The following is a 25219-nucleotide window of genomic DNA, read 5'->3' as shown; positions in this document are numbered from 1 at the left end:
TTCTAGTTACTTAAGTCAAAGGTCCCAAAAAGTTATGTATAAAGATCTTTTGTCAAGCACATCAGAAATTTCAGCAGGTGTACCCCAGGGATCTGTATTAGGACCTCTTTTATTTTTGATATATGTCAATGATGTGGCGGTTAATACTAGTATGTTATCATTGTGTAGATTATTTGCTGATGACAGTTCGCTTCAATACTCTTCAAACAACATACTTAACATTGAATATATTTTAAATCATGATTTAAAAATTTTGGAATCGTGGTCCAAAAAGTGGCTTCTTAAATTCAATTCATCAAAAACAAAGGTTGTTTTTTTTTACTAAGAAGCATAACTCTGTTTTACCTAAATTATTTTTTGAAGGCGATAGACTAGAGTTTGTCTCGACCCATCGCCATTTAGGACTCTTATTATCGCAAAATCTCAGCTGGTCTGAATACATTAATGGTATTGTAAACTCTGCATACAAAAAATTAGGACTCTTAAAAAAACTTAAGTATAAATTGGGTAGAGAGCATCTCTCTAAATTATACATTTCATTCATTAGACCTACCCTTGAATATGCTTCGATTGTGTGGGATGGCTGTTCTGTGCATGATGCAGACAAACTTGAAAAGGTTCAATTGTGTGCTGCACGAATTGTCACTGGGTTGCCAATTTTTGTACCAAGGGAAGCGCTTTACTTAGAAACAGGGTGGGAAATTTTACAAACCAGACGATACATCGCCAAGATGAAAACTATGTTCAAATTTAACATGGGGAGTCTCCCTGATTATTTATGTGATATTATTCCTAATAAGAGGGAAAATATATCGCGATACAACACACGAAACAAGGATCAGTTTAATGTACCTAAGTGCAGGTTAGATTTACTTAAAAAATCATTTGTACCCAATGCTGTCAATCAATGGAATTCACTAAATATAGAAGCCAGAACAGCCACCTCAATCAATTTGTTTTGCAAACATATGCCTAAAGTTACGAAACCCCCTATTTATTTTTCTTTTGGTAAACGCTGTACCAACATTATTCATACAAAGCTGAGACATAACTGTGTATTAAACTATGATCTTTGTAAACGTAATATTATAAATAATCCGTTGTGTTTATGTGGTAAAACAGAATATGTGCATCATTTCTTTTTTTCTTGTAAAAAATACTCTAGAGCGAGAAACAACATGTTTGATAAATTGTTTATGTTAGATTTAGTCAATATTGATACTGATTTACTTTTATATGGCAACAATAACCTTCCTTTACATATCAACTAAAGCATTTTTGCTTCTGTACAAAAGTTTATAGACGAATCCTTGAGATTTAAATAATATTTCTTTGTGTATATCAATATTATATTCTTTTGTTCTATATTCATATGCATGACAACTATTGTTATATTTAAGGAGAGGAACTTGTAAGTTGTTAGAACTTGTTTCTGATCCTTTTGTTTATTCAATAAAATATGTTCAAAACAAAGATTAGAAAATATTTGGCATTGCCAGTTGAGAAATAACAGTAGTAACTTAAATGCTGACCTTTACTCACATCACCTTATTGCTTCTCTACTATGTCAGAATTGCTTTCCGGAAGTGGAAGACTCTAAACATTATATCTTACACTGTCCATTATATGCCTCCCAAAGAAAATCTCTATTTAATTATATGAACGACAATTACATACAAATCACAATTAAGAATCTACTTTTTGGAAGTGATAGACTAACATTTCAAAATAACTTACTATTATTTGATAAAGTTCATTTTTACATAAAAAGTACAAACAGATTTAAGTAAGTTAGGTAAAAATGTACACATTGTATAAAAAATGTTTCAAAATGGGTAACACTGACTTTCCTTACACTCCCTTCTTTTCATTTTTTATTGCCTATTTGTTCTCCCCCTCCCACCCCACCCCCCTCCTCCCAAACTTTTCGTTTTTTCTACTCTGTTATCAATATTTGTTTTGTTATTATTACGTGTTTTTTCTGTTCTTTCTCATTTTTTCTCTACACTAAATATACTTTTTTCTATTTACATCATTAGCAATTAACCAGTATTTTTCAATTTTTTTGATTTTCATTTTTTTTTTTTGCACTGTACCTCCTTCCAATGCTATTTATAATATTATATATATATATATATATATATATATATATATATATATATATATATATATATATATATATATATATATATATATATATATATATATATATATATATATATATGAGAGAACATAAATAGGTATTATGCCTGCTGTTCAATCCATTTCAATGTATCTATATAGTTGAATAAAATATACTTCTAAAATCAAATTAAATAAATAAGTTTCATCACTCAACTATTCAACTAAAATCAACTGAGGGAATCTAGATGCTATATATATATGTACTGTACACGTACAATGTTCTGACGGGTGCAGGAATATTATTTTCATAAAAATTAGCATGTTGATTGAAATCTAAACTTGTTAGGCATCATAATATCAAAATCAAATACATGTATGCTTTAGAAAAAAAGAGGGCAGACACACCCCTAAAATATTCGGCATCGAAATTCTAGTGATTGAATCTTGTTATTTGAATATTTTGATGTGCATTCACAATTTGGTTTATATATGTTTTAAGTACTGACTCACTAGTATTCCAGCGCTAAAAATAGATTTTATATGTATTTTCTTCCTATAATGGGCGCTTCGCCTGCTTATTCGCCAGTGTTTTCTAGTGATCTTAAAATTGCGTAACGTAGCCAAGGATAGTTAATCTAGTGTTTTAATTGAGGTGATTGGTATATGCAATATACAAACTAATTATTTTCCCTTTAATTCTAATCTACATTTTGTCAATGTTAAGATCATAAGCGTTCTATTAGATTTTTGGTTTAATTTCAGAAAAAAATGATCAAATTAACTCTTCTTGTGCGAAGGTAGGAAAATGATATAAAATGGGCACGACGCTCTTGCTTTTCTTATTCTTACATATCGGAACTTATGACAACACACGACGGGACTATAAACAACAAACAATCATATCAGAAGAGCTTTAGTAGTTTAGCCTTAACTGATAAATCAAATAAATAGAACCTTGCTCGCCTGATTTGGAACGGAAAATGAATAAGAGTTGAGAAACAAATGTTCGAAATGCTTTAAAGTTTTGCAGATGTGAAGGATTAAGAAAGGTGTTTACGCACAAAGTTGGAGCTAGCTCTCCGGTACAAGTACACTCGAGGTTAGCAGATTATCGAGACTACAGGCAGAGTTAAATAAGGTGATGGTTGTTATACGACGTAATTTACACATTAGTTGCTGGGGAAAATGGGAAGTTTGTAACGAAATCTAATTCTCTGTTGTGTTAACGTTTATGTCACAAATTGAAGGGATGATTTTGTTTAAGTACCGTCTTGTTAAATCAAAGTTTACTTCGAACGCGCCAAACTATATGGTGCACGTACAGAGAATCTTTGAATCAGATTAAGGATGCGCTGACTAAACTCCGTAGCCTGCTTGAACCTTGTAAGATCTGATTATATTTGTGTTTAATGAATTAATATGCCAAAATTATAAAGAATGTTCCGCCATCTCATAAGTCAAGGTTCTGGAACTGAATAACCTCATCAAAGTCACGAGAGGATTGTTAGCGGCGCTGAGGCTCTACATTAAATGATTTATCTTACAGGGTTCATTGTGTCATAAAATCGTAAAATAATAAAAACCTCGTGTATACATAATTACGCCAAATTGCAAGCTCTTGCTTAACATCATTTTGTTGCAGGAATACCTCGATCCATCCCAATACCATCACAGGTTTATACAGTTGCTTTCTACAGCCCAAAAAATAGCATCTTAATTAGATTTTCCAGCGAAGGCTGAAGCAATTGTCGTATAGTAAAACTGGGCGGTGTGTGGCAACGCACTTTGAAAAAAATTATATTCACTTTGATATTTGTTTTGTTCCAAAGTGGGTTAAATTTGGGACAAAATCAACCCACTTCGAACTGTACAATAATTTCAATATGTACATGTATATATTCAATTTACACGTCAAAGTGTAAACATATGAGCGGTTATTAAGAAATGTGCGCTTGCCGCAACCGTGATATTGTCATATGCATGTTGTAAATTTTGAATTTACTGGGTGGTAGTGAATAAAAAAATCTGTAATTTTATATTCACTGTCACCCGGATAATTCAAAATATTCCGTATATGATCCACAAAAAAGCTTTTTACCTTTTTTTAGTCTCTTTCAGATCAATCACGCAAAGTGGGTAATTATACTTTTTATATGGTACTATGCAACATCGATCAATCAGTACGGTACATTGGTGGAACAACCTAGAAAGAGCTGAACTTCAACCAATGTATATGATAGTCCACAAAGGAAAAATTCAAAAGTATGAAATACTCGGTAACCTATTAATCATTAAACAAATTTGAACATTATATCTTTCGTGGCTATTTGAAATAACTTTGATAAATTAACAAACAAACAAACAAACAAATGAAATAACATAAAAAAACAACATGTTTCGATCGCATTTTCAAATTATTTTAAAAAGTAGTTAAAGAAAGGCGTGGATTTATAAATGCAGGTAATCGGTGCATGATACTATGTACTTATACATGTATATTAAGTTTGTTTATTAACAACGAGCATAAATGCAACATACATATACCATATTAAATGAATCACAATACCGGATAGTTGATCTAAAATAATATTTAGCAGAAAATATTCAGTGGATACATGTACAATAACATGTAAAATCTACTGATTTTACATAATGAAAACAAGTACACATTTCACAGACTGTACGCAATTACAATAATAAACGGGAACGGTTTGGTTATGCATGAAAATGACTAATTATTAAAAAAAAGTACTGATTGTTAGTACACAATTTCGATAATATTCTTGTAAGCTGTCATGACAATAAGATCGAGTTCGTCGATATGTTTATTGGCTTACAAGAATTCCTGATCGAACACCCACTTTGATTCATAGTCAATAAAAACGGTTTACTGTAAGGCAGATGCGAAGCATCGCGGATTAATGTTACGGAACTTGTCAGGAATGATAAAGAAGAAATTGCATGGATTAAACGTTGTGGAGGAGCGCTTGTAAAAGTTTTCTGTGATTAGAGTGACAACAATTAGGATCGGTTTTGTTTTAATCGGAACAACAAAAATAGAATTTATTCTGAAACATTGCTTTTTCATTTCAGTTCCTTTCCGATGCATTGTTGTCTTCTGTTCCTTTTCAATAAAAGGCATCTTTTTAAAGAATTTATTTATAGATCTGTATACTCTTTCCCAGGTTTGCTTCCACCATTTTTGACATATTTCAATGAAATATACCTGTCAAAGAAGTATAATTGAAATCTATACAAGGAGAGAAATCTAAGATTTCTTCATTGACTTTTTATCTTGTTTTACCCGGAGAAATTAACATGAACGAAAACAAATTTCTCACGGAGATTTAAATGGTAAGAGTTGACTTCTTTTATCCGAGTCTATTCTGACGTACTCGCGTATCTTATACAATTTTTCAACGTTATCATCCGGATACCCGTAAACTTTCTATTTTAGGTTGTGTATTGAAATCTGATCATGAAGCGGTAGAGGTGGGGTGCGTTTTAAAAAAGAAATCTAGACTTTTTTCATTCTGATGGATGAACGTAGCTTGGGCACCAAGGTATTTTTGATCATCGAGATATCAAGCAAAAAGTGCATTGTTAATAATTTATTTCAATTTTATTTTTAAAAAATACCAAAAAATTAATGAAACCATGAAAATATGAAATCCACTAAATCTCATTCATCTTAATTTAATAAAAAATGAACACTCATGAGACATTTTCCCTTTGATAGAATATATTGATAAAACGAAGTAATTCGATGAGTTATTTCTCTTTGAAAACTCTCCAGTCAATTGGAGGCTATAATTCTATCCGCTTCCTGTTTTGATTTTCGAACGATGTTGGCAGGCTACAATGCAGTTTTCCAAACATTATTGGGCACATTGTTCACATGGGGACTGACAGCCGCAGGTGCTGCTTTGGTCTTTGTTTTCCACAGCAGCCAGGTAATGTCCATGCCCCCGTATCTTTACTATTTCCATTTTAGCGCAAATACTGACGTAGTGACACATCACCACACACCTGTTCATCCAAAATCTGAACTTCTTAGAAAGAAGTAAATCGATATTTTCTCTAAGAAACTTCTTAAAGATTTATAAATGATGTGGATGAATTCAGATTTATCAAAACGAACCTCTGGCTACATTATAATTAGGCCATCCTATATATTTTACCCCACATTAGCTGCAGGTCTGTAGCTCCCGGTCTGAAAAAATTCGGATGGATGACCTGGGAGCTTCAGTGCCATCCATGGAAAAAATTGTGTATTTACTGCGCACAAAAACATGCACTAATTTTTGACTTATTAGCCTTATTTATGCGCTAAATCTGTGAAACAATTAGTACCATTAAATTCTTCATGTAATTTACTGCTGATATCATCAGTTTACTTACCTCAGACTTTCTCTGGAACATGCTACCGAGCTCGGAAAAGCAAGTATATATAATTTCCATCGAGATTGAGAGTCACCATTTTTACATGTAAACAAACTGCACTTCATCATTTTAAGGAGCTTTTGATGGTGTTTAATAGATTATCAGATGCAAGTAAAGAGACAATATCAGTTGTAAATTGCGTGAAGAAATTAATAGTACTAATTTTTTTTCAAAGATTTTGCACATAAATAAGGTTAATCAGTCCAAAACTAGCACACATTTTTGTGTGCAATAAATACACATTTTTTCAATAGGTAGCACTGTCGCTCCCAGATTGTCCATCAAAATTTTTTTCAGACCGAGAGCTATAGACCTGCAGCTAACAGCACATTTGAGAAAATTATTTTTTCAACACAAGGATTTTTTTTTTAAAAATCATCAATAAGAGGACCTTCACCACTATTTGTAATCAAAATCTCCACACACCTTTGTATCGAAACAGCTACATACATCACTGTGTTTGTGATTTACAGCACTGATAATCCACACACACTGCGCATGGCTTACTTGAATCCAATCTTTCTTTTATCATCATGCTGCCACTGTTTAATCTACATTTCAGTGATGCTTTAATTATTGAACCTACTTATAAGATCATTCTTTAAACATAATGTTGATGGAGAATTCAAGATAAATAATTTAAACTTCAATTCTGATCAGAATTTGACAATCACTGTCCAAAATTTTCTCAGTTGCAAGATATATTTTATTCTTGGCGCAAATCTTATTTTAATTGCCAGTTGGAGGAACTCTCTAATGCTGAAAAATAATGAAATTGATATTATAAGAAAAAATTAAGATTTCTTCACTGATTTATCTGCTCTTTTTACTTGAAGTATATTGTAGTTGCATGATAATCATCAGGATAATTTAAAGTACATTTACTATTGTATAAGAATCTATAAACAAGTTCTTCACTTGATGAAATAGAGGAGATGTCTCAAAAAAGAAATTTTTAAATGAATATAGTTTGTGCACAAAGGTATTCATGAATATGGAATTATTAAGTGAGAGGTGGTCCAAAAATCATTTTGATACATACTGACATAGTATAAATAACGTACGTAGACAGATAACTTCCTGATAAGAAATAACGCAAATAAACGAATTTTGTATTATATTTTTGTACAATCAGATTATGTGTGTTGACTGTTTTGTAAGATATGATTTAAAATGTTTCAAATGAATTAATGTTTTGAATTATAGAGCAATGAATCGTTTAAAATCTGTTTTCCAGCGAAAAGTTTTGGATGCTAGCTTAGGATTTGCTGCTGGGGTATGTTTTAAAATCTTATACATGTACAACAACATGTTGTATAGAATTCTTTTTCTGTTTGTGCAGTCTTTTAAACATTAATGATTAATGAACTACTTATCAGTTAATCTTTGTTGTTGCTTTGCATGTGTGGTTGTAAAAACTATTACCGCCACCCCTTCAATGTTGTCTCTGTTTCCTTTTCTGTCAGATCAAAATTTGCATGTACAGACTAAAGAGTCTGTATACCAATAGCTGCAATGTAAAATTAAATATAGCAGAAAGCTTGGAAGTATTAAGACCCTAGGAGGTCAGAAAGGCAAATAAAAAGTATCCAAACTTTTTTTTACAGCTTTATAAATTGTTAAAGTTAAAATGGTTCTTTTTCATACCATGACCTTAGGAACTAGACAGAAAGGGTTGATAATAGGGAAATATATAATATGTTTATATTGATCTAAGCAGATAGCTAGTACTGTAGTGCCCATGCAGTGAGAGTAAATGTAAATTTTATATAAATTATGAAATTCTGATTATATTCTTCTTCTACTTGACAAACACTCAAAGTAAAAGTAATCTATCCATGCTTGTAGGTGATGACAGCAGCTTCTTATTGGTCCTTACTTAATCCGGCCATAGAAATGGCCGAACACTCAGGGTTGTACGGCGACAAGGGACAGTGGTCGTTTGTTCCAGTAGCCATAGGTTTTGTTCTGGGAGCTGCATTTGTCTATGGAGCAGATATCTTCATGCCTTATTTAGTAAGAAATTTAATCAATCAATAGAGTTTATAAATACAATAATGAACAATATCTTTAATGTTATGTTCGAGTTTTTTAAAATTTAATTATAGATCAAGTCCATATTTAAATATTGAATAGAGGAAATACATGTACATGTTAAATCTTGATAGTAAAAGTTTGTGTTCAGTTTGTAATTGTGCTGTGCATGATTTTGATATTGTGGAATCATTAACTAAGAGTAGCCATACTTAGGGAAGAAAAATCTTTCTTCTTTATTTATTTTTTTTCATTATTTTGTTATTTTGTTTGTTGCCTTCTATTGTTTAATTTATTATTTGATCAGGGTGCAGACAATCCTTCGAGCCTGATGATGTCCCTGAATCCAGACATCAAACAAGAGAAGGATGGGGCAATGAATATGAATTTCCAAGAGAATAATTATTATGGTGAGTTTCAATATATTTTTACAAATACTGAATCAAACTGCAAATTAGAAAGATACTTGTAATCCAAAGAATACAGACATTTTTACATTTTACCTGTTAGGTTTAATGAACATTGTACTGTTCGTAACTAGTTTTGCAAAGAACTGTACCTGTGTCAAGCAAACATTTACATGTAGAATGAAAATTTTTGAAAGTAGCACAAAAATGAATATTTGGCTCTTTACCAAGATAACCAATAATATATGCATGTATTTATATTCATTATAATCCATTTAATGCTCAACCAATGTATAGAATACAGTAAATTCTGCTCATAAACCAATACCATACACATATGTACATAAACATGTACTGAAATTGGTCAGATACAGTTTAAAGTAATGGCATTCATCTTCTTTATCCATGCAACAACAAATTATATGAAACAGGAAAGAAAAGTAAAGGTTTGTATTTTTTGTTTCAAATCCATTGCAACTACCGTATGAAGACTTCAGCCATGCTTATGAGTTAACATTTTTGGTTTTGAATTCAAATGCTTTACCCTGTAATTTTGATGATGTCAACTTACTTCAGCTTTCTTAAAATCCCATCGCTTACTCTGTCAACTACCATTATTTTCTTCCTTTGAAGCTTGATAGTTTGAGCAATGCTAAGATTGATTAATTTTAACTGTGTTTAATGATCTCATCTCATGTGTTATCTACATATATTGGCACTGAAAATGAAAGCATGTGAAAGCATGGTATCTCATGTATTTATAGCTCTACTTGTGGAATTTATTTTTTCATATTAGGCCTACATGTGTGAATTTAAGATCAAAATGAATTCAAGAGAGATCATTTCTGATCTAAAAGGAAAGCCATGGGAATCATAAATTTGAATTATTTTTAGAATCAATGAAGCAACAGTCAACCAATCAGCCACTTCGACGCAAACCAACACAGGAGCAAATCAGCATAGACAATCAGGACATCTCTGCTCCATCAGCCAAAGTCAGTGCCATTAACTGGAAAAGGATATTACTGCTAATAATAGCCATCACCATTCATAATATACCAGGTAAACTGTGTAGATTTCTGCAATAAGAGGAGTAACTCTTGTCGTATTTGAGTGGAATTTTCTCCATTTTTACCATAATTAAGCCTCTATGTTTGGATGTATTGTTTATCGAAATAAACAATAAAATGAAGTTTAATTATATAAGTAGTTTCTTTCTCAATATTGTCACCAAACAGCGCTGTGCAGTAGGTTAGAGGGATTACTACGAACCTGTAAGTCAGGAGTTCGAATCCCGCTGGGGGATTTACATTTTTTGGTTAAATAATGTAAAATTTAAAAAATTCTAAACCAGTGAAAGTATTCTAATTTTAATGTACTTTAATCCACATTAATATCAACAGATGTCCCATACCACTTTAAGATGCTTTTTTGTTAACACATTGTTGATTTTTTTTTTCCAGAGGGACTAGCAGTAGGGGTAGGTTTTGGTGCAATAGGAAAAACTCCAGCTGCTACTTTTGAAAATGCAAGGTTAGTCTTGGTCATTGACTAGCTAATGCAATATAACTACCATGGACAAATTGTATGCTAGCTATTAATTGTGCTCAAGTTCAGAGTTACTCATTACATGTTTGATTTCTTACATTTACAGAAATTTAGCTATAGGGATTGGCATCCAGAATTTTCCAGAAGGTCTAGCAGTAAGTTTGCCTCTACGAGGAGCTGGAATGTCTACATGGAAGAGTTTCTGGTAATCTTCAGCAATTCAAAAACATCTTTACATTTAAAATTACATATTTTTGAAAAACAAACTCACTCACATTTGTGAAAAAATCTATCACATGCCAGTCTGTGTTCACAATAGAAATACTTGGCAAGACAGTGTGAAACACCCATGGATAATTTTTTTAACCTTCTCGATCAATAAAATCTGTGACATGCATGTAAAACAGTCTGTATTACACCTCTGCACTTGTTTTTTTCAATCTCCTACCTTTTAACACATCATAATCCTGAGACAAGTTGTCAATCAAAAAGCAAGTTATTCATTTAAGAAATGAATTTGATGAAAAAAATTCATTAAAATATCATAATTTAATGTAAAACTTTATCAAAGCGCATAGCTTAAATTTTTTTGATGCAGATATCAAAAGAATTATTCCACCAATCAGAAGTGTCTTTATCTCATCAAACTAATAAATATTAAATGATAAAATACCGGTAATCATGCATTTAAATGCATTGAAAAAGATTTCAACTCATGAATATTCTAAGTGGAAGTTTTTTTCCCCAGGTTTGGTCAGTTGAGTGGAATGGTGGAGCCAGTAGCTGGTTTACTGGGGGCGGTGGCCATTGTGATAGCAGAGCCCATTCTGCCCTATGCTTTAGCCTTTGCAGCAGGTGCTATGATATATGTAGTTGTGGATGATATTATTCCTGAAGCCCAAACATGGTGAGTTGAAAAACTAATTTTCATAAAAAAGATAACTCTGTTTATTTAAAAGATAGAAAAGTAAGAGTTGTAGTTCTTTGTTTTGTAGAAGGTGGTGTATAGTGTTTTTATGTTGTCAAGGATTTGAATATGTTAATGTGAAGTTCTGAAAATTTTTGGACAGTATTCTAATCAGGCTGTGAATTCCAATCTGTAGTACCTGCTATTTATTTTGAAGAAATTGCTTGTGGAAAGACAATGTTTCATTTTGGAGAAAAAAATTCAAGCCTATATACATAAATTTTATCTATATTTGATAGAGATAAGCATAACTTAAGGGTTTTATCAGTGCCTTCATGAGAGCAAACAACCACACTTTGACTTTTAAGAGTTCTAAGATGATTTTTAATTTGTGCCTGGTAGACTTTCAGATGTTTCGCCACTGGCTTCTTTTGCACCAAATGACATTAGCATCATTCATCTGTCCAATATATCTGATATTTAATTTTGACAAACTTACACAATCTAACTTTCAAAACATGCTGTAACAGCTGCAAGGGCAATTTCAATGTTAATGATTGAACATATGTAAATTAAGTATTTACAGTTAATCTTCATTATACATGAAATACATTTTTGAGTGCATTAACAATTTAAAATTTTTAACTTCTTCTTAAAAACTACAAGTCCAATTATTACCATTTTTGATGTGAGGCATCTCTATGGTAAGAGGAATCTAAATTGAGAAATTCATGACTCTACCAACCCTGGGGCACCACAGGTGGGGCCAAATATGCAAAAAAAAAAGCCAAATTTTCAAAAATCTTTTTCTCTACTCCCACACATGTGAGGAAAAAACTGGTTGCATGGTTATGATGTTCATGAAGCCTTCTACCAAAATTGTGAAATTCATGGCCCCTGGGTCAGGGGTTCTGGCTCTGAGGTGGGGCCAATATGGCCATATAGTAAAAATGCATTGAATCTTAGAAAATCTTCTTCTCTACTCCCATCTATATTTGTTAAAAACTAAATGCATGATTATGATGTCCATGAAGCCTTCTACCAAAATTGTGAAATTCATGACCCCTGGGTCAGGGGTTCTGGCTCTGAGGTGGGGCCAATATGGCCATATAATAAAATGCATTGAATCTTAGAAGATCTTCTTCTCTACTCCCATCTATATTTGTTAAAAACTAAATGCATGATTATGATGTCCATGAAGCCTTCTACCAAAATTGTGAAATTCATGACCCCTGTGTCAGGGGTTCGGGCTCTAGGGTGGGGCCAATATGGCCATAAAGTAATAAAGTATTGAATATCAGAAAATCTTCTTCTCTACTCCCATCTATATTTGTTAAAAACTAAATGCATGATTATGATGTCCATGAAGCCTTCTACCAAAATTGTGAAATTCATGACCCCTGTGTCAGGGGTTCGGGCTCTAGGGTGGGGCCAATATGGCCATATAGTAATAAAGTATTGAATATTAGAAAATCTTCTTCTCTACTCCCACACATGTGGGCAAAAAACTGAATACATGGTTAAGATGTCCACTAACTCCTCTACCAAATTTGTGAAATTCATGGCCCCTGGGTCAGGGGTTCAGGACATGGGGGGCAATATAGTGTTAATGCATATAATGTTTAAAAATCTTCTTCTCTATTCTCACACATCTGTATGAAAAACTAACTTCAAAATTATGTTTACCAGGAAGTCCTCTATTAAAATTTTAAATTTTATGTCCCCTGGAGTATGGGTTTTGACTCTAGGGCAGGGCCAAAATGGATGTATAGGTGTTAATGCATATAATGTTTAAAAATTATCTTCTTTACTCCCACACACCTGAAAGGAAAACTGAATTCATGATTTTGTACACCAGATCTTTAAGTTTTTCACCAAAATTATAGGTTTCATAGTTCTTTTTGAAAGATTGCAGGCAGGGAGGTGGTTGTCATTACAGGTTTATAATTTTTCTACTCCAGAATGAAAACTAATTAAATGCATATATGAGACTCCTCGACAAGTTTATGTATGGGTTACATGCTACTCAGGTGGCCTCTTGTTGTGGTTGTTTTTTTTGGTTTTTTTTTGCTAAATTTTCTATATGTACACCTATTGTCTAAGACATATATACATGTGCATTTATATTTTATGCTGATCAAGGGTAGATTATCTATCAGAATTCTATATATGATATTTGTCTGCATGTCTGTAGGCCAGGCAGTGATATTTAACTCTACCTATGCTTGATTTTACTGCAGTTTTATTTAAGCTGATAGAACAGACTGTGAAATTAAAACTGCCATAAAAATTCCTTGATCATTTTTTTAAATTATAACAGAATGTTAGCAGCTGCCACATTGGGAACAAAAATTGATAACAATTATCTGTGAAATCAGTACTGGTAGATGCAAATATACATACGGTACATGTAGTATATACATTTTTGAAAGAAACATCTGTACAATAAATCATTTTGGAAAAAAATACATTATTAAATGGAACAAATGTATAAATCTTCTTTATTTGAAATACAGCTCCACAACAATCTGAAAATGCATAATTAGATAATAATATAGAGTGTTTGATTTAGTCTATAGATTCAAAATGATGAGTGTTGATCAGTTAATTAGTTTTTGTAGGAACTGCTTGTATTATCTTCTTGGGGGGGGGGGGGGGGGGGGGGGGGGGAGTCCTCATATTCTGCATGGTTTATTTAATTGGTAGATTTAATAAACTCTAGATATTTTGTTGATCATTGCACCTTTACCAGGATTTTCTATGATCAGTTGCATATATATACATGTACTACACCTGACACAATATATTGTCTACAATGGAGCCTTTTAAAACTGGACACTTTAATTCTCAACCAAAATGTCTTGATTAATGAAGCATCAAAGTTGATAACATTTTATATCTTAACTTTCCCCAATGAAACTCATCTGTAAGGTGAACTGCTTTGTTTTTTAATTATTGGCATACAGATTACTGAAGACCCTTAGTACATATGATATGATTTCAATTAGCCTGTGCTATTTCAAATAAAGGGCTTAATTTGAAAATGTTTTTCTGTATGTACAGTACCTGTAATATCTATTTATTTTCATGACCCATGAATTGAAACTTTCATTCTTTTACCCCCCCCCCCCCCCCCCCCCCCCCTCCCACCCCAAAAAATGGAATCACTGTGCTTATCTGTTCCTTCATCAAACTTTTCTGTCTGATCTATATACTGTAAACCAATTTTTATTCGCGGTTCACTGCCGATAGCTGTTTCACGACAACTTATATTCGCGACCAAGCCTTATCCAGATCTGTATTGTTATAAAAACTATAGACAAAGGATTGGTTCGCGGCGAGAAATATTCGCAATGACAAAGGATCTCGCTAACCTCGCAAAAATTTCTTGGTTTACAGTAAATGAGAAGAAAAACAAAGAAGTGCATACCTGGCACAAAAGTTGTAAATTACTGTACTTTATATTTTTTTAAGTTCATGTGACATTGATAAGTCTTGCTTAGACTAAATGTGAATAAGTTAGGACAATTGACTCAAAGTAACAATCAATCCAAACGAAACCTCTAAAGCTAGTTTCCTAAATAGATCATATTTATAGCTTTGAACATATTCTCTGGAATCATTTAAATTCATGAAGACAAATTGTATGTTGATGAAACTGCTTGTGCATTTTGACCTGTCTTTGCATTGTATTTGATACAGCCAGGTAGCTAGTATGGTACTTGAGTCAAAGTTGGACATTGCTCAGGCAGGCAATGTGGCTCATAGGCCTCTTGTCACTCAACTACCGGTATTAATCATGTTTCACAAAAAAGTCTTGCTTTTGACCCCTAGAATTCTGTTGGTTGCGGCTGCCTTCAGCAAAGAAATTTGAAAATGAACAATGCTACCAGCACCAGACCTGATGGTTGTGGTTGTATGTCAATTATCCCTGACCTTCATTTAATGTCTTAATGATTAATATAGATTCCACTAATGTTAATCATATGACCTTCCACAATAGCAATCAGATGTTTTTGCGTAATACTTAGATTCAAGTGCAGAGCATGTGAATTTCGTATAACAGATTTTATACATATAACTATATTCATGTGATTATTGACCTTCAGACTCAAATCTACATGACAATGTACAAATTTAGGCACATGCATGCACTTGAACATGTAAAAATTGGAGAAATATGCTCTTCAGTATTTGAGAGATGAAAAAGGAATAATATAAAAAAAAAAAATGAGAAAATATTACTTCACATAAAAAACTATACAATGTTTAGTTGTATTCTATATACTGGTATATATCATAAAAAAAAAAAAATTTCTTTGCAAGAAGAATTAAATCTTACACAGAATTATTTAGTGAAAACCGTACTACGTGATTCGTGTTAGTTTAAATAAACTCTGTGTGGTCCAGATCTTGATTTTGATCAGAAAGATTCAACTTTAAAGGAAGCTACAACAGTATTTATGTCACTGAATCACCCGCCAGTATCACTAGCAGTAAACTTTACAACAATTAACTTTTTTTTCTTTGAAACGATTGAATGAATTTCAGCCAAATATGGTAAATAACCTCTCAAGAGACATATGGAATCAAAAACAGTGAAATTCAACACCCCTGCCCCCTTAAAAACTAGCTTAGACCCTAGATAACGAAACAATACACTCTCCATAATTCAATGATTTTTTCCTAAAATCTTCAGCATCGAGGACTTGTTTACATAATGTTATACAACAAGGAAGCTTGCACCAAATTTGTAAATATTAAAAGCTGTGCTAGCGCTGATGCAAGGGAAGGATATATATATTAATCATATTGAGAGAGATGGTGCATAACTTCCTTAAAAAAACCCTCTATACTCCTGGGCATCCAAAAGACAAAAGCAAACAATAATTGTCTCTTTAGAAATTATGAAATTCATGACCCGTGAGTCAAAAGTTCTAGTGTTGAGGTAGGACTATAGCAGACGACCTGACCATAATAATTATTAAACTAAGTAAATCTAATCAAATTTTGACATTCATTGCTTTTGAAATATGGTGCCAGGGCTTCTTTGGCCTTTTTTTATCATTAATACCTGGAAGATCGTCTTCTCCACCCCAGGACATCTGTGTGACATACTGGGTGCATATAGCTATGATGGAGAAATGAGTATTTAACTGTGCAGTAATAAAAAATTGTATTACAAAACTTGGGCCACTTTGTTAAGGCAGGGCAAGTATGTTGATTATGTAATCAATTTGCATTGATTTTTTTAAAAATAAAATTATTTTATTCTTCTGTTCTCCAAGCTGAGGGCAAAATTAAGATGTGCTTTAGATTGCTATAAAGGAACAAAAATTATGAAATGATTTCATCAGCTTACAGCCTCCTTTTCTGCCTAAGTTTGCCATATGTTTGCTGCATCATTTTCATGTCTTTTTTCTGAAATTTTTTTTTATTTCATACAAATACAACATGTATACTGAGAAAACATAAATGTTTTAGATACCAGGTAAATGACATGAATTGAAAAACTTATCTGGAGAGAGAGAGAGAGAGAGAGAGAGAGAGAGAGAGAGAGAGAGAGAGAGAGAGAGAGAGAGAGAGATAATCATGTTAGTTAATAAAACCAAACATCTTTCCCAAGAGTTATTGAATTTGTTAATTTTGTTTCATATATCATAAAAACTGTTTCTAGTTGGAAGCATAACTATTAAAATCCCTGTCTCCTACCCATCTATTTATTTTTCTGCAAGTCTCATTTTTAAACCCATTTAACCATATCCCTTGAGGTTATCCCCCTCCCTTTCTTACATATTTTTTTATGTTGAGAATTAAATAACCTTCACATGGTTATATGAGTGTTATTTGGGAATCCACATTATTCATTTTTTTTTCTGTTAAATTATTTGTCATTCAGTTGATCTTTAGTTTTCAAGGGGCTTAATTTATTCGGGTAACCAATGCTGTCTATGGACCTCTTGAAATAAATGCCTGATGATTTAAAAAAAATTAGACCTGTGTTTTGATAGTATGTTTATTCATCAAAGTGCGCTAGCTGTTAAATTTTTCAACACAGCTTAATTATAATTAATATATATAAAATCTTTCTGGGGTACATGAGTATGTAAAGAGGTTTTTCAAAAGACAAGAGATTGAGCAATGTACAACATCTTGTAGTGAGTTTTTACTGTTTGAATCAATTACCGGTAATCACAGTACTGATATGCATTTAGTATCACTGAAATGGTTTACGTACTTCTTAAATAACAACTGTTAGCCAAACAAACATTAAATTATTTCAACAGTTGGGTTTATATGGAGTGTGTAGAGGAGGGAATAAAACTTAACAGAAAATTAAAATTACATATTAACCCTTAGTTTTGATATAATTACTCGGTACACGTACATGTACTCAATTTGCGTAAGAATTAACTTTTTTGAAACTACTACTACATGTAAATGGTTTCGGCAGACATTTTACGCCAATGTGTGCTTCCATAATGTATCCACCTAATAGTTGATACTGCATAGTTGATATTTCTTTTGGCAATTTGTTAGGTTGACATCTGTTTGATAAATTCTTGTGTCTATAACAATTGCAAAGATAATGTAAATTATTTTCTCCCCCCTCCTTTGGTGTTTACTTTACATATGAAATGTTTGTTTACTGCTATCTCAAAAACTTGGGGAACAAGTTGAAGTCATGCATAAAAAATGTGAATATAAAGGTTTCTGTGTGAAAGTTCAATGTTCGGGAAAACTATGAAGTTAAGGCCACCTTTAAAAATTTGCTTGTTTGCTCTTTCCACAGGGCTTCAACTTTGGTGTAATGTGTAGGAAAATGTTTTTCAAAGTTTTGTTGAATATTTTTTTAGTTGGAACCATTTTGATAAAGAAATGGGTCTGATAGACACATTTTTGTACCATATTTATTTAAGGATGTTTTTCATAAGGAAGATGATGCACTAGTGTTAAAATAATTCATATCTGAATCAGTTTTGTTGTCAATTAGCCAGGAGCTGATAAACAAACAGTTATTTAAAGGTGGCCTTAGATAGGAACCCATGTCAATAAAGGACAGCTAATGTTGCCTTTGGAATTTTTGGTATTGTTACAAACTGTACTTTAACAACATACCTGTAATTATAGAATATTTGCCAAAATTCAGAGAGTACAAAGTTATTTGATGCACTTGAAATTTTTAAATGAAATTGTCTTTTATTTGATTAAGAAAATTTCATACATTTCATATAATAGCCTTTGCTATATGAACCTTGCATGGATGAAAGAGTACATTAATTTAAATATCCTTCAGAATTCAATAAAAAAAAAAATAAATTTCCTTTTAAAAAAGAATTTCTGATATAATCAACCTGTGGTAGATAATGAAAAACAGTCTGTACTGGTACCTGTGGCCTAGATTTAAAGTAGGCAGTGTATTGCAGGTTATCAGATATTTTTTTGGGGGTTGCCTGGAATGTCAGCAGGGAGCATGTGCAGACAGGATGCTAGGAGTGCCCTACCCCAGGCGGTGCCAGCAATAGGAACTGTCCTAGCAGCCTGTCGCATGTGCACTCAGACATTTAAATCAGACTCATAAAGAAAAATACCTATCGTCATCAGAAGTAATTGTACTTGCATGGTGCTGTAAAGTCAAATTAACTGTACGTAGAGACCTGAAATATTTCCCATCATGCATTAAAGCTTTCATGGCAAAGTCACCTTTTGGCTCACGGTATATATCTGACATTCTTTCTTTTGTTGCTGTTGGAGATTAGATTTGGTTTAAAGATTTTTTTTTCAAGATGTACCTTTGAGCTTTGCACGCATGTGCACACAAGTGCATTCTTCACCTGCAAAAACAGCAAGGTTCAGACAAGATCAGTTATTTTTATGTTCATTCTTCATGTGAACGAATACATTTCTGTACTTGAAATCGTCCCCCCCTAAAAAGAATTAGAAAAAAGGGGATCGAGCAATAAATGACGGAAGAAAGAACCATTTACGCTGTAGTAGATCAGTAGGCCATTTTTGTTTGGAGATTCCTGGAGGGGTAGGAACATATCTGTGCTGATTGTTATAGTGTGTTGGTAGGACGCTGAACCTCATCGCTGTCAGTAACGACTCTGTACTAGCACATTACTACACATTCTTAAACAGCTGCTTTGGCACAGGGCTCGTAATGCGGGACCACTTTTATAGGCAGATCCCCCACAGATTGCTTGCAGGCTTTTACACAGAGTTATGGCAAGGGGAATCTGTTAGTGTTCCATCACAAGCGTGGATACGGCGGAAAAAATATTTGCGTAATGTTAAATGTTAATGTTAAATCGGAGGAAAAATGATGAAGAATTATCGGTAATCGTTATTTTTATGTGGGCCTCTCACGAGTGTTGGCTAAAGAGAGGCTATTTAAAGTCATTCAGTGTAGGTGTTTGATAACCCAGTGACCCACATTCACCAACAGGTATTTCCTCTGGGATTTGATTGATGGCTCTAAGTATAGAAAAACATATGTGGAATGCTCAAGTCAGGCCATAGCCAAGAGTTGTGCCCCTTGACTTACTTGTATCCACCATACACTCATAAGCTCTTAGAGCTATACAACATGAAACGACAGAAGCATGTTAGATGCACCAACACATTGTACTATTATCATGTACATTGCATGACTGAGGATAATTAATTATTCATATTCCTAATTGTGAATAGGCATGAAGATCGTGCACAGAGAGTCCCATTCATATTATCACAGTGCTCTACCGTGTCAGGGGTTAATTCCAAGCACGTTTAACCTGTCAGCTAAAATTTCTCCCTTTAGAAAATTTCACTGTATAAATTAATGTACATCCAAGGGTTTTTTTTTTCATAATAAAGGTTGTTTATATGTACATAATTTTATCACAGCAAAGAAATGATTGTAGGCATTATATCTTTTGAAGAAGGATGGCTGCATATAATTGATGACATTTATTTATTAATCTATTGTTTATTTAGATGTTAATTCTTGAAATCAATGAAATATATTGTATTATTGGCATTTGACAAGAGGTTATTGTTTTCTTGTATCCTAATAGTGACAATTTAATTTAAAAAGTATTTTATCCAAGTATTCTATAAAAATACTTTGAATAGGATTGAACAGCAAGCAATATAATTTTTTTTATTAAGATAATTAGCTGACATAAAAAAAAATATTTGCTGAGGATTTCCCAACTTATCTAATCAGTATTTCATAAGATTTCAATCTCTTCCTTATATCAATAACACACGATCAATACTTTTATGACAGGAAACAAATTAAGATATTTTACAACTTGTGTGAGGATATTTTATGTGATATAAAATTTCGTTTCGTGCTTTAAGTACGTGCTACACATATGTTTATTTATCATCTAGGCTCATAGGCCATATTGATCACCAGAACAGTTGTGTCATCGTCAGTGACGCTCGTGTGACACACATGTGATTCACAGTGTGATTCACATCGATTCTTGTGAACTCAAAACCGTGGTTTGCAATGATACAGTTGTGTATATTCATGTTGATAACTGACAAGAAGCTTGATTTGTTGGTTCGTACCAAGCAATGATAAATATGATGATGTAACCTTTCAAAAGAGCCTGTAATTTAAAAGTAAACTGTTTTGAATGATATGAACTTTCATTAACCCATTAAGACTTTCTTTTTAATCAAAATTAAGTCAAAATTTCAAATCTTCTTCATGCCATTGAATAGATTTAAGTAAAGATGCAATATATCTTTCAAAAGCAGTCATACAAACAAGACTATACATACTCCCAATAAACACAGTCAATATTTAAAAATTCTTTTGAATTTGCACAGTCTTAAATTTGCCAGCTAAAATATTTTACCCAAAAATATGTTTTAATTTTTTTTGAAAGGTAAAAATTATAAAATTTCTAGAGGGATTCAACCTCATGGCTAACAGATTCATAGTTAATGGTCTATAACCCATTGCGCTATGCTATTAAGTAACAGTTTTGAGAAAGAACAAAATTATAAAATTATACTTGATTTCATTGTTTATTTCGAAAGGAAGTGCATCACAATATGGAGGTTCCCATACCACCTCAAGATTTTTATAATCTTGGAAGTTTTATTGTGATACTGTATACAGGAAAATATTCGCCCCTGTTTCATTTTCGCCCCTTTCGCCCTCGTTGCCAGCCAGCGAATTTAAGACTGGGCAAATACCAATGTTCCAAGTTATCTCTTTAGCGTCTGGGCGAATTTAAGACGGGGCAAAACCATTTGCAAATGCAGATGGGTGAAAATAACACAGGGTGGAAACAACCCTGTATACAGTGCGTAGTTTGAAAATAAGAGACAGTTGTAGATTGGTTAGTTTGTGTAATTTAAATGCATGTTCATGCATGTTTCTGTAAGTTCATACATACATGTTCTATTTCAAATTTATATACGTATTTAATTTATTTTTCATATAAACTTATGATAATAAAAAACTGTATAAAACTGTCTTTTCTGTATATGAGCTCAGCTAGGAACTGCTATCATTGAAATACTTTTCAATGTGAAAAAGAAACTATCTCTAAGTGTTTTATCAAACTTAATTACTTCACATCTTATTCCAATGTCACAAAATCCTATTTCTATTTTAAAATCAATTGAGTTTTTTAATAAAGAGTGAAAGACATATATTGGGTTTTATACTTGTCAATTCTTTGTTTAAAAGCTGCTTTTTGTGTATATAAATAAAATGTTTTGATCATGATCTGACGATTTTGATCTGAATTATTCTAGCTGTCATATTGTCTCACCACAAATGAAACTGGAGTCTGTAACGTAAATGGTTTTATGTAAAGGCCAATTTTTTTATGCCTAATTTTATTGCAATTGGAATATATATAGCTCGCTTATTGATGCAATAAATTGGAAGGGATTGAAAGCTGAGAACTGTAGGTGGAAAAGGATGGTGAAAAATCTACGTGGTCACCGAAGTTAGGTGTACTAGCTGCAAGAGCAAAATAGTACAAGCCTACATGACATTGTGGATTATTGAAAATTTGACTCTAAAGGTCTTGATAATCTCGATCTTGATATTTGTACCCACAATTATCGCTAATACATTTTTAATATCTGGAAGGATGATGATACACTCCTCTAGGATCAGTAAAAACTATAAACTCTTCTCTTTGCAGTTGGTATGTCAAATTGAAGCTCCCAAAGTAGTCTTAGCTTCCAGACCATTTTCAAAAGTTTGAATGACTTTAATGAGACTGGCATAGAATTTCAGTGTTGCTTAATTATTGGAATTTCAATTTCAATATACGCTCAGTGTATATTTTCCCTTATGTTTGCATTGGAAATCTGTGACGTTCAATTTTCAAAAACATGCCAAACTTGATCACTGCGTATGATTAAGTCATCACACGTTTTGAATAGATTTATAATTGTAAGCTCATATGAAACGTTCAAAATTACATACCGGGTAACCAAATTGATATGTACTTATGAATAAATAATTGTTTAATCATAGCTATATTTGTTAATAAAAAAAAGTTTTCTCGACAAAGTTTTTGGTACTATATTTTTAGCCACGGAAGCAAACTATAAATAATGTTTTATGGCTATTCCATCTATAATATTATTCATATCCCTGGCAAAGAGCACATATAATCGCTTTAAAGTGATGATACACAAATATTTTATACAAATGAACATCAATATAAATTTATTAATAAGTATTAGCATTGAATGCTCATTTTTGAATATCATCGGTCCTATAACACACTAAGAGGTGCAGACAAATTATCATACCACGCTAATGCGTGGTATTCAATTTGTCTTCACCGTTTGGTGTCTTATAAGACCAATGACATCCAAAAATAAACATTCAATGCTTATGGGTTGGAATTTTTTTTCCTGCCTTTTTAACTTTCCTTCACTGTGTGAATGAATAAAAAACCCAAAATAGTCTGCACGATGAATGGAACATAAGGAATTGTCCTGGTTCACCAAGTGGTATTTATACTGGCTCGAACCTTCAGTCTCTCCTTTTGCTAGAGAAGATCTATCAGGAAATATTACTCTTATATTATATTAGCCACACCTTTGACAACTGGCACATCATATTAATGAGAAGTTTTAAATAAATCATTTGAATTGCATTTTGTTAAGTATGATTTTTTACTTTTCGAGTAGGAAAGGCAGTTTTTAAAGATTTAATTTAGTATTAATTGACATCATCTTTTGTATGAATTGTATATTAAGACTTAAGAAGGGGTCTAATAATAGATTAAATTTTTAAAAATGCATGAAATACTGATAATGATTTTTTGTATTATATTGAAAGATATCATATATTAAGGACACTTTGTAAAGTTTTATATTCATTTGATGTAAATCAAAAATCTTTTTTTTGTTTTTTATTTTATTAACAAATATTCTTTTTAAAGAAGTTCTCATTGCAAAGGATCTATTACCATTGACATTAAGGTCCTCTTTTATATTTTTGTCAATTCATTGGCAGGGGAAGGGGATATTTATTAGAATGTATTAGAATGGAAAAGAGGAGTCATTAATAAGGATATACATGTATCTTTTCCTTTTTATTGAAAATTGCTTGTAAAAAAAGTTGAATTTTTTTTAACAGTTGGAACATGACTAATGTAGAATTTAGATACATATATCATTTTCTTGTCAACTTTAAGATTTCATCTTTCAAGCAGATAGAGGATGTAATAACCTTTGTTAGGTCATCTTAGAAAGGTATTTTTTCTTTTTTCAGTGGCAATGGGAAGATATCTTCCTGGGGAGCAGTCCTTGGTTTCGTGGTGATGATGTCCCTGGATGTTGGTCTTGGATGATCGACTGGATGATTAGTCATTAGTCCTGAATTTGTACTGTTTTATTCCAATAAACACTGTACATTATTGTCCATTTTACAAGAATTAATTGATCCTTAGATCAGGATTCTATATTCTATACATATCTTTGTAGACCTTTAATGGCTGCCAATTTGGTTGTGGAAGTATATAAAGACAAGTTATGGCATCTTTGATCAATAAACATTGGTGATGGTATTTGGTACGCCTAAAAGCAACCAAGATTGAGGGTGATCAAGAACTATTAAGCATCGATCGTTATTTTATATGTATATTTTGTCAGACACAATACTTCCCTGCAATGTTTCAATCCAAAGGTCAGGGATCAATTTGTGGCATTATTCTACCCTGTTACATAATTGTAAAGGAAGGGTAAAGTGTTGAATATTGGATTTTAAAGCATCATGTAAAAAAAAAAAATCAATACTGATATGTTAGTGTATTTTTATAAATCAGTGTTATATAGTATAACTGTCACAGGTGTTTCTTGCCACTGAAAAATAAAACATTTGATAGAAATAATTTTACTTTTACATTTTGGTCTTTTAAGCTCACAGAAGCTCAATGAAGTGAGCTTTTCTGTACAAAATTTATTTGATGTCTGTTGTCAGTGTTGTAAGCATCCCTATTGTTGATTTTTCATGTTTCCATTTTCTTGTCTTGAGTACGCCTGGACCAAATTCAACTAAACTTGATTTAACTGAGATAAAAAGGCTTTTTGATCAGATTAATTTTTTTTTTCATTAGGATATATTTGGGGAAATCTAAAAGAAGTATTTGGTAAATTAATACAATCATTTACTCATAGATAAATATGAAAGTTTTTCTAATATACGAGATATAATAATCAATTGTGTACATGTATAAACTCCAGTTTATTGTTGAATAGAAAGTTAAAGAGTTTT

The 25219-nt window shown here is 32.3% G+C and overlaps 1 protein-coding gene across 2 annotated transcripts; it reads left to right on the top strand.

Annotated features, from left to right (window-relative positions):
• Positions 1–5917: 5917 nt before the first annotated feature.
• Positions 5918–24836, top strand: LOC105340502 (zinc transporter ZIP11). 2 transcript variants are annotated; one of them, XM_034456302.2, is made up of 10 exons: positions 5918–6077; positions 7805–7843; positions 8416–8583; positions 8909–9011; positions 9903–10070; positions 10472–10541; positions 10663–10761; positions 11305–11463; positions 24218–24329; positions 24430–24836. In XM_034456302.2, the coding sequence occupies exons 1-9, from the start codon at positions 5970–5972 to the stop codon at positions 24294–24296; spliced, it is 993 nt and encodes a 330-aa protein (XP_034312193.2). In that variant the 5' UTR covers positions 5918–5969; the 3' UTR covers positions 24297–24329; positions 24430–24836. The 2 variants fall into 2 exon arrangements, with proteins under 2 accessions (XP_034312193.2, XP_011444897.3); XM_011446595.4 differs by having other exon boundaries at positions 24218–24836.
• The last annotated feature ends 383 nt before the right edge of the window (positions 24837–25219 follow it).

This window comes from Magallana gigas, chromosome 7, assembly GCF_963853765.1.
Source record: "Magallana gigas chromosome 7, xbMagGiga1.1, whole genome shotgun sequence".
Lineage (NCBI taxonomy): Eukaryota > Metazoa > Mollusca > Bivalvia > Ostreida > Ostreidae > Magallana > Magallana gigas.
Note: the sequence above shows the minus strand (reverse complement) of the source record. Positions and strands in the feature narration are given on the sequence as shown.